The sequence below is a fragment of the Apus apus genome, chromosome 14 (assembly GCF_020740795.1).
Source record: "Apus apus isolate bApuApu2 chromosome 14, bApuApu2.pri.cur, whole genome shotgun sequence".
Taxonomy (NCBI): domain Eukaryota; kingdom Metazoa; phylum Chordata; class Aves; order Apodiformes; family Apodidae; genus Apus; species Apus apus.
The window spans coordinates 14,236,365-14,249,204 of record NC_067295.1 but is presented as its reverse complement, the minus strand read 5'-3'; the positions used below and the strand labels follow the sequence as shown (position 1 = coordinate 14,249,204).

The 12,840-nt window shown below is 45.2% G+C and overlaps 1 protein-coding gene across 4 annotated transcripts in view; it reads left to right on the top strand.

The window, feature by feature from the left end:
• Window positions 1-12,840, top strand: part of NPRL3 (NPR3 like, GATOR1 complex subunit) — a 44,409-nt gene that overhangs the window by 27,620 nt on the left and 3,949 nt on the right. For all 4 annotated transcript variants that reach the window (XM_051632168.1, XM_051632167.1, XM_051632166.1 and 1 more), the window contains 2 exons: window positions 7,814-8,003; window positions 9,133-9,325. In XM_051632168.1, the coding sequence (XP_051488128.1) occupies window positions 7,814-8,003; window positions 9,133-9,325 (383 nt within the window). The remainder of the gene's footprint in view (window positions 1-7,813; window positions 8,004-9,132; window positions 9,326-12,840) is intronic.

Below are 12,840 nucleotides of genomic sequence, written 5' to 3'. Positions count from 1 at the left end.
TAGCTTTTGCTGTGAAACTGGAATTGTTGAAACACTGTTAGAGGAAGGAGACTCGGCATGTAGTCAGCAGAAGTCCATGTGTTACAAGATTAGCATTTTAATGTTCAGATTTGGGATAATAATATATGGATTTTAGACCTGTGAGCTGTTGTTTTGCTCACGCAGAGCTCATGGCTTGCGGCGTTTCTGGGAACTGGTGAAATGCAAGAAAGAGCTCCATAACGTGAGGCCTCCTGGCTGACACTCATATTCCCAAATGAAGAAGCCTGGACCTCTGAGCACAGCTCATTGTGGCAGAGGAAGCACAGGCAGATTTCTTGGGCTGATTTGTAGAGCTGTTTCCTGGCCTTCATACTCAGATGACTCGCTGGCTATATGAATTTAGCCACTGGTCACATATCTGGAAGATTAACATCGACTGCGCACACAGGCAAAATTGTGAGAGAAGAATTTGTTGTAATTACAGGTTGGCGGAGATTATGATCAGAGATAAAGATAAGTAATGAGGTAGTGTCTAATCCCAATAGTATGTACTGGTCAACTGCCACCTTGAGAGGCAGGGGAGGAGCAGTGTTACCTTTTTGTCAGTACTTTGTTGCAGTTACAGACAAATCGGTGTCCTGAAAATTGAAGCTGAGTTAACAGCATTCATTTTATTCCAGCTGCAGTAGCTTCAGGAGGTATTCTTATTCTCAGGACTCCTTTTAAAATTAATTACTCACCTTAATCCTTCTCATTCAATACTTCTGGTTGTTCTCAGAGGTCCTACTTCTGTTAAAACACACAAATAATATCTGCTACTTACTGCTGCAGTTGTGCCTTGAAACAGTGTGTGAGCAATGTCTGCCAGAGCTGCTGGAGTGCTAAAATGGCTCTTTCAGAGTGCACACCTGCTCTCTGGTGCTTACCTGCCTGTGATGGGGCCCTAAAGGTCAAAAGCATGACTTGTTTTCACTGTCCTTTCAGCATGTATGGAAGGAGGAAGGATGGTGCTGTGAAAAGCTATGGAAGGGCCTTCTACAGTGTGGAAAGGGGAGGTGAGGTCTATGGGTGCAGAAGAGTCAGGGACACATTGGCAAGATGTGTCTGTGAAGATGAAGGAGGCCCCCGTACATTGCTGGGCTGCTTTCAGTCATGGCAAGCTTCTTCTGGATAAAGATAAGCATGACAGTTCTTGGGAGTTTAGACCAGAGAGACTTTTGACATGTTTTCAGATCAGTATATGTTATTCTACTGTGATTTACCTGTGTAGAACTCTTTTTTTTTATTATTGTTTTGTTAGGAACTAGCCTTTCAAGGGAGACGAATCCAGTCCCTGGCTTGAAGTAGTCAGGCTCCAGTTGTAATTAACAGAGATCTAGTCAATAGAGCAATTAATCTGATGAAATGTAGGTGGGGTTTTTTTCCACCGTGCAGTGATACAAGATACTGTACTCTGAACTGTAAATATTGTCAAATTGTATTTGCTTTGCCTTTGAAAAAAACTTAACAAAGTTGGGACCTTTCACTGTAATTTTATTCTTTGTGTACATAGGAGGGGACATGGGGTTCTTTTAATCTTCAGATCTTCAAAAAGGTTTTCACTAGTGGTCTGTTATCTGGTGCTTTCATCATGCTGACTGTACTGTCTCTGTATTTCTGAAGGTCATCTGTGCTAGAAGGCCAGTATTGTGGGAAGGGCTGTATTTTCTGCAGAAACTGTTATGGTCTCATGGCATCCATCCCATTTGATTCTTGTCTTAGGCATGGGATTGGCTCCCTCCTGTTGGCATCTGCTACTGGATGGGCAGAGAGCACAGAAGGCATTAATAAAGACCATGATACAAAAGAGGGAAGCTGTTAAAAAGCCCTTTCTCCTGTTTTTATGTGAGGTTGTACTGCTTGATTTGAAAGAGGACAAAGTTATTGTTGTTTGCTTACTCTTACATGGGTGGAGCTGCTCCATTCCTTTGGGTAGATGGAAAAAATGTGACACATTTTGATACCTGGGGTGCTGTGGTATTATTTGGCTGGTAGGAAGTACAAACAACCTGCAATACCTTGAGCAAGGACAAGGCTGCCTAGAAAGTGTCTGTCCACACTCTGCTTTTGGTGTCTGTGTCCAGTGAGTAGGAAAGGTCCAGTGGGTGCTGCCTGCCAGCTCTGCCAGTGCTGTCAGCCATGCCCCATGCTAGAGATAGGAATTCTTCTTGAGCTTATTGTCTTGATCTCTTTTCTTGCCTGTGATGATGAGGAGGATAGTGTAGCTGAGCTCTGTTGTATATTGGTGGTCTTGTGATTATAATTTGGGAAGATTTTGGTATTCTTGCAGGGATCTCTATGCTAGCTTCCCTTTCCCTGTGTTTAACCTGCCTTACTTGGATAGCAGTGTTGCAGCAGCATGGGGATGAGCCTAGGCATACAGCTCAGCTGATCTAAGGATATCTGGGTGCTGCTGAGGGGAGGCCCTGTTTTCCCTTTCCAATCTCAGGTGTGTGCACACATGCCTTCCTCCTTTCCCTCTTCCCTTTGTGCTGGAGCTCTGGCTCCTGCCCAGCTTGGTTTTATTCACTTAGCTTGTTTCAGCCGCACTAGTTTTCTGCCAGGTTAGCAGGGGGAGATCCAACAAACTCCAGGGCTGGTACAGAATGAGGGAGGCACTTCTGCAGCTGGGGATGTGCGTGAGGAAAGCAAAAGCTCTTTTCCCCTTCTTACAGTGGTGAGGTGTTTTTTAGCTCACTGTGCTGTGTGGTGTCACCTGGACTTGCAGTGATCCAATGCAGCCTGGGCCTGGTCCTGCAGAGCAACCAGTTTAGCTCGCACTGCTTGTGCTGGACCTCACCAGGGTGCAGCCAGATCCTGTGAGCTGATACAATAGGGATACTCATCTTCCCCTTTAGTGTCTTACTGGAAAAGAAGCAGTTTGCATCTCCTCTACCCTGACCCCAAAGAAGCTGTCCCTCCTTCTGCTGACCATGGCTGTTAGTTCCTGTCACTGTGCTCTCTTCTCACTTGTGTGGCACAGCCTAGATGTGACCACAGAGCACACCAGCGTGGAGCTCTAGTGTTGTTCGGTGTCGTTCACACCCCTTCAATACCTCCTGTGAAAGCCCAGGAGCATGACCTGAAAGTTTTGGGTCAGCACGTGTTGTTCATTGACAGACTGTGCACTAGGCTCTGCAGTTGGTGCCTGCTTTCAGTGTGAGGCTTTCTTTGTACAGTCTCAAAGTTTCTTCACCCAGCTACTCTGCACAAAGTTTCGTTGCAAACCAAGAGAAAGGGATAATGCTTGTGGCTTCCCCTCATCCGTGGCCTCATTGTGGCCTCAGCTAGTTCAGCTGTTTCAGAAGAAGCAGTAACATCACTCTACCCGTCCTAGAGGAGCAAATGTGGACTAATAGGAGGGATCTTTCCACTCATAACATAGGAGTGTTCCCCCATTTCCTCCCTGCATCCCCTTCACTACACTCACTCTTTATCATAATGCACATTGTAATTCTTATTGTATGTATCTAATACTCCCTTGATGGGAGTAGGATAACGGCAGAAAAAAAACCAGATGGGAAAGTATGACAGCTGCCACTGAACAAAATGAATTTAATTTTTCCCTTCTGTTTTAGTAAGTCTGGCCATCCTGTTGAGAGCAAGGCAGTGGTAGATGAGGCCTGTGCCTTATACATCTGGAAAACGTGCTGTGCTTTGTGTAAGGGCCCAGAGGGGAATGAGGAGTGTGTCAGGAGGTGGGAGTGGGAGAGGAGCTGCATGCAAATACTGAATAGGCACTTGTGTCTTCTGAGAGACATGCTGCAAATGGGACTGTTCTGCTGGGCATCTGGAAGGCATTAGGAGTCATGGGAGCTGTTGTTGGCAGAGATATGGAAGTCGTATGAAGGTGCATTTACATTCAGTTGGACTAGATATAAAAAGACTTTTTTTTATGTCTTTCTAGGCCTAAATGGAGGGAATGGTTAACCTGAGGATTCAAAGCAGCTACCTAATGATTAAAATGGCAATATTAAGACATTGACTGTTCTGTCCTACATTAAGGCAGGTCTTCAGAGTCTGTTGGTTTTTTTTTTTTCCAAAACAGAAGTTTTAATAGCTGATAAAACAGTGTGGTTTGAGTGAGAAAGACGGGTAAAATATGTCAGTGAACACCCATTTACCCCGGTGACTATGAAGGTGCTATCCTCCTGAGCCAAGGCAGCCCTTAGTTCTCAAGTCAGACCTTGAAGAGTGCCTGTGTCAAATAACTGGATAATCCAGACTGGAGAAAGCAAGCTCCTATACTTTAGTAGGCAAAACAAGCTCTGTTTTAACTAAAAGTGCATCCTCATGTAGTGAGAAACAAACTAGGATTGAGTGCTTCTGGGTTGCTCCTTTTCGTTCCCCTTTCCTAAACCTATTGCTGGTCTTAGTTATTTTTAGGTCTGGCAAAGAAAAAAGCCCTAAAGAATCCTTGCAGGAATTGTGTCTTTTTTTAACACGTTACTCAAGAGTTTTACAAATATTCCCTTTGGTTCCCAGAGGGAAGAACATAATGAATGCTGGATCTTGTCCCTCCAAGACATAGGGCTGACCTTCCCTCTGCCTGTCCCAAACTGCCCAGATGGGCTGATGTATAGTGCCTGTGTTTTCAGAAGCTGTTGCTTCTTCTCTGCTTTTGTCAGGCAGCACAAAGCAGGGTGTTGTTCCCAAGGCCTTGCGTGCCACTGTGCATGACAACATGCTCTAACTCCCCTGCTGGCATGATCAGCCCATGGCCACCCCCTTCTTCAGGTGGGGAGAAGAAGGGGGTGGCCATGGGCTGATCCATGCCAGTGAGAGTGATCCAGATGCTGTGGCAGAGAGGACCCCCTGGAAGTAGACCAGAAACAGGCAACACAGGGAGAGGGGAAGGATGAAAGAATATGGATGACATTTACAGTTGGTTGTTAGTTAAATTAAGCAATGAAAAATGTGTTTTATTTCTGTCGTGGTCCTGGTGTTTCAGCCAAAAAAGGGTGGCTGTGGATTCCTGCCATGCCAGATGATGGCTGAGTGAGGGGAGACAGGCCTGGGAAGCTACTCCCAGCCCTTCTGGCTTCAGCAAGGAGCCTGGCTCATTGAGTAGAGACCAAGCAGGAGGATAACCCTGTATCTCTGAGCATTTCCAACAGCCAGCACAGCACAGATGCTGCAGGGAAGCCTCTTCTGCAGACCTGTCTGTAAGCTCCATCAGTGCTCAAGAGGAGCAGATGGAGAATGGATATAGACCATATAAACCATTCATGTCCAGAAGGACAAGGGGCAGAACATATGGGCAAAGTGTGTGAAAACACTTGCTGCAGTTGCTAAGAAATAAATTTAAAGCTGGAAGAAGTGGATATGGTGTGAGGCACATCTCCAGTGATGGCACAGAGCACACTATTTGGGGCATGGTGCCAGCTAAGGATGCTGCACTGCTTGAGCTTTTTTCTAGGGCTAGATGTTAGGAGGTACCAAATTCCCCTTGGAGTCTAGTTTGCTACAGCTAACCATCAATGGTCACTCTCTCTTACCTAGAGATGATTGTTCAGGCTCACTTCAATCTAGAAGAACAGTTTTCTCCAGTTCTCAAGTTAGTCACAGCTGATCTCCAGCTTAGGGCACAAAGGGCATCGGACAGTGGTTGTTCAGTGTTTTGGTGGTGAAGCTGTCATGTTACTTCTGTCTGGCTTCTTGTTCCACTGAGCCAGAGCTGCTGGCTCAGGGGTGGCTTTCTAGATACTGCCACAAGAGCTCAGAGTTGAAGGTGCATGTACAGAATTAGTGTTGGGTGAGGCTTTCCATGCATGTGGAGCTGCTGCAAAAGCAACTGGCTGCTTTTGTACCATGAAACCACCAAGGTGACCAGTGGAGGCTGGTCTAGGTCAGGCACTACCTGGCAGATTCTGCAGGTCTGGTAGAGCCTGTCTTACTGTCTCTTTGAATTGCCTTGGATTTTTCCAGGGTTATTTTATGCTGTGAAACGAGCAGACCTATTTCATTTGATGTGAAACTAGCTAATCAGTTATCACTGTGTGCCAACAGGTTGGAAATATAAGTAAAAGACATGAGACATCTTTCCATCCAGGCCTGCATCTGGAAGGAAGGCTTTTAGCAACATAATCACTGGAGTGAGCCTCCTTTCTCCTTCAGGCTGATTTCAGATGTTAGCCAAACACTCTGCATTTGGGATCCTTTGCCAACCTTCTTGTTCTGTAGACTTTCTATTAAACATGTAAAAATGAATTAGGGCATTTTCCAAAAAAATACATTTGAAGGTGATCCCAGATAATCTCTCTTTAGATTAAAATCCATTCAGCCCCCAAAAGGGTAATCCCTAAAAAGACAGGGTGTGGGTCTGTCTGCAAACAGAAAATGTTTCTTTTGTGATTTGATAGCAGAGGAGAGGAACTGTGAATTATAAGACTGATTGAAAAAGGAAAGTTATGTGGGCTGATGAACTTCGGTTTGGGGCTTTCACTGAGATTTGGCCTGTTACCCTGATGATTAATACAGCAGAGTTAGTTTCCTTCTCAGAGTCTGAGCTCATTCTGCTTGTATTTCTCTCACCCAAACAGTGCTTGTTGCTATGAAATCCCCAAACAGCTTTTGTCAGTGAATCAGTGTTTTCAGAGCCATTGGTGATGGGATGGGTTGCCTGCAGGGATATGAAAAGGCTTTTTGTGCAGAAATTCAGACATGATGATGCATTTTGAATGCTCCTGCAAAACTCCTGAAAATAGGCTGTGCCAAGAACCTACAAACACTTGTCCCTCACACTGCCCACTGCTATCAGCATCACCCTGGGGACACTGTGCAGGGCTGCTGCTGCTGTGACACAAAGGTGTTGTGCATGTTTGTTCAAGACAAGCAGCATCTCTCAGCACTTTTGAAACTCTCCCGTCTGACCCTCAAAATCTAGATGCCTTTAGAAGTTTGGCCTGTCCTATTATTGCAGAGGGATGGTGAGCAAATGGGGTATATGAACTCTTTGCAGTGAGAGGGGACTCCCTAGCAGCAGCAGGCTGCTCTCTTGCCAAGGTTCCTGCTGCTGTCAGTGCTGTTTCTGCATCACTGAGTCCTGGCAGGGCTCTGGTCTCCAGAGTCTCTCCCATGGTTATGCAGCTATTTCCCCTCTGACTGCAAATGGCTCCTACTTCTGGGGACCTGTCTTGGTTGCTTCAGCTCTGCCCTGTCACCCTGCTCTCTCCCTGGCTTTTTAGGGGAACCTACACCTTAATCTGACCCCTCTGGAATTAACCCTTTGGTGGTTAGGGATTTCAGTGGGCCTTGAGTAGAAACCAGCAAACTGGTCTCAGGGCTCACTCCAGTGGGCAACAAGGCCTGTGTCTAGTTGGTTCATTTTCCACGTCTGGTCTCCCAGAAGGAAGATTATGCCATCTTTTTAATCCCCTACTAAATGTGTTTTGTTCAAAGAGGCCAAAACAACTCCAGGAGGGGCTGTCTGGCTAAAGCAGAGTGTGGTGGAGGGCACTGAGCTGCTCTGCTAGAACAGAGCAGGTGCTGGGCTATGGCAAAGGGGCAGGGCTGGTTCATTTGAGGACACTGGCTGTGCTGGTCAGTGTTGCATAAAGGTATATTGATCATTAAAGGCTTGATTGCATCCACAGAGGCTTTGGGTGTGATGAATGTCTGTGCCTGGTCACTTTTTTATGATTGGAGAAGAGATAAAACTGTGGCGGGGGGGGAGGGAGGGGGGAAGCATTTCTCCTTGTGACTTCCTAGCCACAAAGCTTAACCCTTGTGCATTGTTTTCCTCCTGGATTTTATTCCATGGGTGTTTAATACCTCGTTGCTCCCTCTGCAGACTCAGCTCATCCAGATGGTGATATGGATGCTCCAACACCGGCTTCTCATCCAGCTTCACACTTATGTCTGTCTGATGGTGCCACCAAACGAGGAGGAGTTCCGAGCCCAAGATGAAGACATGCCCTTTACTGCCAGAGTTGGAGGCCGAAGTTTAAGCACCCCAAATGCTCTCAGCTTTGGTTCCCCAAGTATGAGCACCCTATTCTCTGCTGGTCAGGCTGCAGCCCACTTCTAGAGCTTCCCTAGCAGTGCCCAGGGTAGTCAGGCCCTGAGAACAAGACAGCTCCTCTCTGCTGGAATGCCTGCTGATTAGGTCCAGCCCTTTTTAAACTTAGACCTGGACATTGGTGAAAGTCTCTGGGGCCATTAGACCTTAAATTCTTGTTTTAAGAAAGAAGTGCTGCTTTGTAACTTGCCATATTCTCGTCTGGTCATGTAAAATTTATTTATCAGAGGTACTTTAGTTTTTTAAGTCACTCCCTGCTTTCATGCTGTCCTCAAGAGTAACTGCCATGTTCCTGTGGCTGCACCACTGTTACTGCATGAACTTTGGTTTTCAGGAGAGGAAGAAAATTGTGAGAGTTTGTTTCAAACAGCATTGGTTTCTGTAGAGCCACATAAAGGGCTGCAGAGCTAGCTGTTGTTTTCATGAGTGGTTGGTTTCTGTTTTTCTCCTGATTTCTTTAATGTCCTCAGTGTCATTTCTCAAAGTGATTCTAGGAAAGCATTTTTTTCATGAGTATGAATCATATACAGTGCTGAAATCCCCAAACTTTCCTGCCTGTGCTGTCAGGAGCAGCATTCTCAGAACACCACTGAGGCTGGATATCAGGAGAGATCCTCTGTACAACATTCAGCTTTACACAAGTCAGGAATTAGGGCAGAAATCTTGGAACATGAGTCAGATAAGTCTGTGATCTGTATATTTTGGCTCACAAGAGGATATTGCTTCCTGGCCTTCCTGCTTGCTCCCACCTTCTGAGCTGTTGGGCTTTTCATGTTACCACTTTGTGGTATTCCAACAGAGCTGGCTGGGAATTTTCTTTTCAGATGTTTTTTATGGACTGTTTATGGTCTCCAGAAGTACAATTTTCCACATAAATTGATGACTTTGAAACATTTGACTTTTGCATTGAGAAAATTGCTGTGTTGTCATATGACTAATTGCAGATATAAGTAGCATTTTGAGAGCCACCTTCTTGCTCTACAAACCTGATTATTTGGAAAGACTCCATAGAAACAGCCTGAATTTATAATTTCTGCATCATTATGCTGAGGAATATAAAAAATCTGTCTCTTTCTCTCTTCCCCTGATAGCTAGCAGTGACGACATGACTCTGACAAGCCCTAGCATGGATAATTCCAGTGCTGAGTTGATACCTGGTGGGGACTCACCCCTAAATAAAAGGATGACAGAGAATCTCCTGGCAAGCTTGTTGGAACATGAACGGGAAGCTATCCTTAATGTCCCTGCTGCCCAAAATCCAGAAGATCTTCGTATGTTTGCAAGGTAGGAAATGAGGAGAGCAGAATGTGATCTTGTTGTTTTTCTTTTCCTTATTGTTGCTGTTTTGTTGAAGGATTGGTGTGGACTTTGAGCAAATCCCAGTAGCTTGGGATTTTGGAGGATAAGTTATTTTGGGTTTCTTCCCCTAATACCTCTTTCATCTGTGCACATGAGTTTTTGACTAAAACTAATGCATGTGTCACAAGAACACTTGTTAACAGAGTCCTGGATGTGTGAAGAAGCATCAGGGTGTGTGGTTGGACAACAGGGACTTCACTATTTTTCTGCCAGTTTTCCTGTGTCCACACATGGTAGACATAAAACTGCACAGCCTGAAAAAAAAACCTTCTAAGCCTGCAAAGTAAAGACCTAGCAATGCTGATGCTGTCACTTTGTGTCCAGTGATATTTCCAAGCCAGCTATACTTCTCTAGGGTTTGTAAACTCCATGCAAATATGAGACAGACATCAGACACAAAACCAGCCTGAGTACTTTTACAGACAAGTCTACAAAGGTTTCCAGGTCTGTTTTGCAGAGATGAGCTGCTTGTTATGTTAGGTTAGTTAGCTCAAGTCATTAGGATGTGTGATCAGTAGCACATAGTTTTGTTGTTACAAATTTGAAGCAACTGAAATACACAAGATGTGGTTCCACACGTGGTAAAAAGCAGAATGAGTTTGTAACCAGCCATCTGGCAAAAAGGTGTGGGGGAGAAGACTTTTTCTTCCTAAGTATTTCAAAACACAGTGGCATCACTGGAATGCAGCTTCCACTGGTTTGCATACTTGTGGAGCAGAAAACCACCTGAAGCAAGTGCTGCAGCTTTTTCTCTGCTTCCCAGATGCAGTTGGTAATCCCCTGAAAACCTGGTTCTTGCCCTAGGATGGATATAGTCAAGCACCTAGAGAAACTGTAAGAGCAAGAAAACCCTTCTCTTGTCTGTGGTAAAGTTTGCAGCTATGCTGTGCTCGGGTGTCTTCATAGAGCACTCTCAAGCTTGTGGGTAGTTAATGATCTCAAAATTACTCATCTCCTCCTCCATCTTCTGTAAACTGTTCAGAGGATAATCTCTGATGGAGAGGTAACACTTTGAGAACTTGGAAATGTTTTTTTCCTCATTACAAGATGAATCAGTACAAAACCGGTGAGAAAGGAAAGTAAAAACAAAATAATAATAGGTGATACCTTAAGGTGGGATTTCTGGGGGATGCTTTGGACCAGTTTAGTGGCAATGTGGCTTCTTAGTTATCCCAGGGAGAAGAAAGGATTTCAGGGTTGCTCCCCTATCACTTCCCTCATCTGGGTAAAAGAGCCATTTGAATGAAAGCTTTGGAATTGCAGGTGCAAAAAAATTTACTTTGGTTTCTTCATAAAAGCAGCTGCTGTAACCAGGGAGCTGCCTGAATGCTGTTTATTTCATGGGTTTTTCATGCACCAGGCTCTTCTTCAGGCCCCCAGGATGCCTTTGCTAAGTCTGAATTTCCATTCTACTGTAGATTGAATTGCCAGCTTCAGCGTTTACCCTGAAGTCAGCAGTGAGGGAGAGAGAAGATGTGATAAACGCGTCCTGTGGGTGGGATGCTGAAGTGCACAAATGGGAATGTTTATGTGAGACACTCTTGGTTACTGGTAGCTTTATGAGACACCATAACTTGGAGGCAGTGGGTGTATTTTCTCTCTTTTTGTGCCATGAACCATCAGAGATGAGTGTCTGGGTAAACCTATTACTCTTAATGGAAGTGTAGACAATTGTGGAGAGGCTGCTGCAGTGAGGGGGGGGGAATCTCCCTCCTTACTCTGACACAGGGACTGCACCAGCTCTTTTTGCTCCATTGTGAGGAACAGCAGCCTCCTGAGGGCTGTGCTCTGGCATATAGCTCTGCTGCATCAGCTGCCTCCAGAACAAACTCTTGCTATAAATGCATAGTTAGTGCACTAAATATACTGCAACTGCCCTTCCAAGGGTACCTGTGTGTGCACACAGGGATGGGCTATTTTCAGCAGAGCAATAAATTTCAGCCCCATACACTTTCTTGTGCCTCTGGATGCCTGTTACTCATCAAACAGATGGCAGCAAGAGCTGGTGCCTGTCCATTGCTATGTACAGCCAGTTTTTGCAAGGCAGAAACCTTTGGGGGAAATAAGGAATACTGAGGCTTGGCTCCAGCACTGGCTGCATTAGCTCTTGTAATGTTCAATGGGAATTGAAATCCAGGTTCTTTCCTTAGGTGCTGCTGGAGGAGAGTTGGCATGTCTTTCCAGAACTAAACTTAGGAAGGAGTCAGGTTCTTTCTGAGCTGGATCTTCAGTAATGTACCCAAAGCTTTCCTCACTGCACAAACAGCTGTGCTTTCAAAGACACTTTAAGGGTTTAGTTGTGGCTGTGGAGTCACTTTCAGGATTTTTTTTTTCTTGCTTTTAGACTGGGAGATGGAGATCCTTTACTCCACTGAGGAATGCTCATTAGTGGCACTAAGCTTTGGACAGTTTGGCTCCATTTTCCAGCAGTGCTGGTGGAAGGGGTATTTCCTTGGCCAGAAATAAGCTAATTTTATTTGAATGAGTAGTCTGAGGTAATCTTTTTAGTGTTTAAGAACAGTAGACTCCTGTTAGAGATGCAGCTCTTGCAGGAGAGAACAGTGATGACCAGTAATCTTCCATCATCACACCTGGATCTGGACATGCACATCTGTCAACAGACTTACCTGTGCATCTTCAGAGGGACTCGGGTGCAATGTTGCTGTCCCAGGAAGTGCCATCTGATGTCCTGTTTGGGCCCCAGAAATGTTCATTGCCCAAAAAGGCGAAGGGAGCGCCTGTCTTGACCGGAGCTGAGTGGCCCACATTACAGCTTTGTAGATTCTAATTGGCTTTTGGGAAGACTTCTTCCCTGGGAGGGTGGTGCAGCCCAGGGCAGGTGACCCAGGCATGCAGGAGGGATCTCCATCCTTGGAGGGTTTCAGAGCTTGGCTAGAAAATACTGCAGCACTGGCAATAGTCCACCTGGAGCAGGATGCTGGATTAGCCTTTGGAGGGGTCTTCCAGCCGGCATTTTTGTGATGTTTTTTAATATCCTCTCTAGCTTTTATTGGAATGGAAAGTATTTAATCTTGACCTGTTACAAATCCAGACTCTCTTTGAATGGATTTATTTATTGGAAAACTCCTGCTTGGTCTGTGTGGCTGTTGAAAGCCAGGTCATAAACATTTGCATAGCAGACAGCTGTGCCAGGAGAGCATGGACAATCACAGGGAGCAGCTTTGTAGAAGGGAGAGAACACAAAGCTTTTAAAATCTTTCTCAAAATAACTTTTTGAACAGTGATACAAGTTGTAAGATACAATAGCTCAGGGAATGGTCTGGTTTTGACACATAGACACACAAAGTGATGCTGTCCCTGCTAATGGCCACTTCTGTGTACACTGTTGGCCAGGTGAAGAAGCCAATTAGCCTGATTTAAATACCCAGTGGGAGATACTGCAAAAGGCAAATGCACAGCCCAGAGACTGGAAAGGTAAA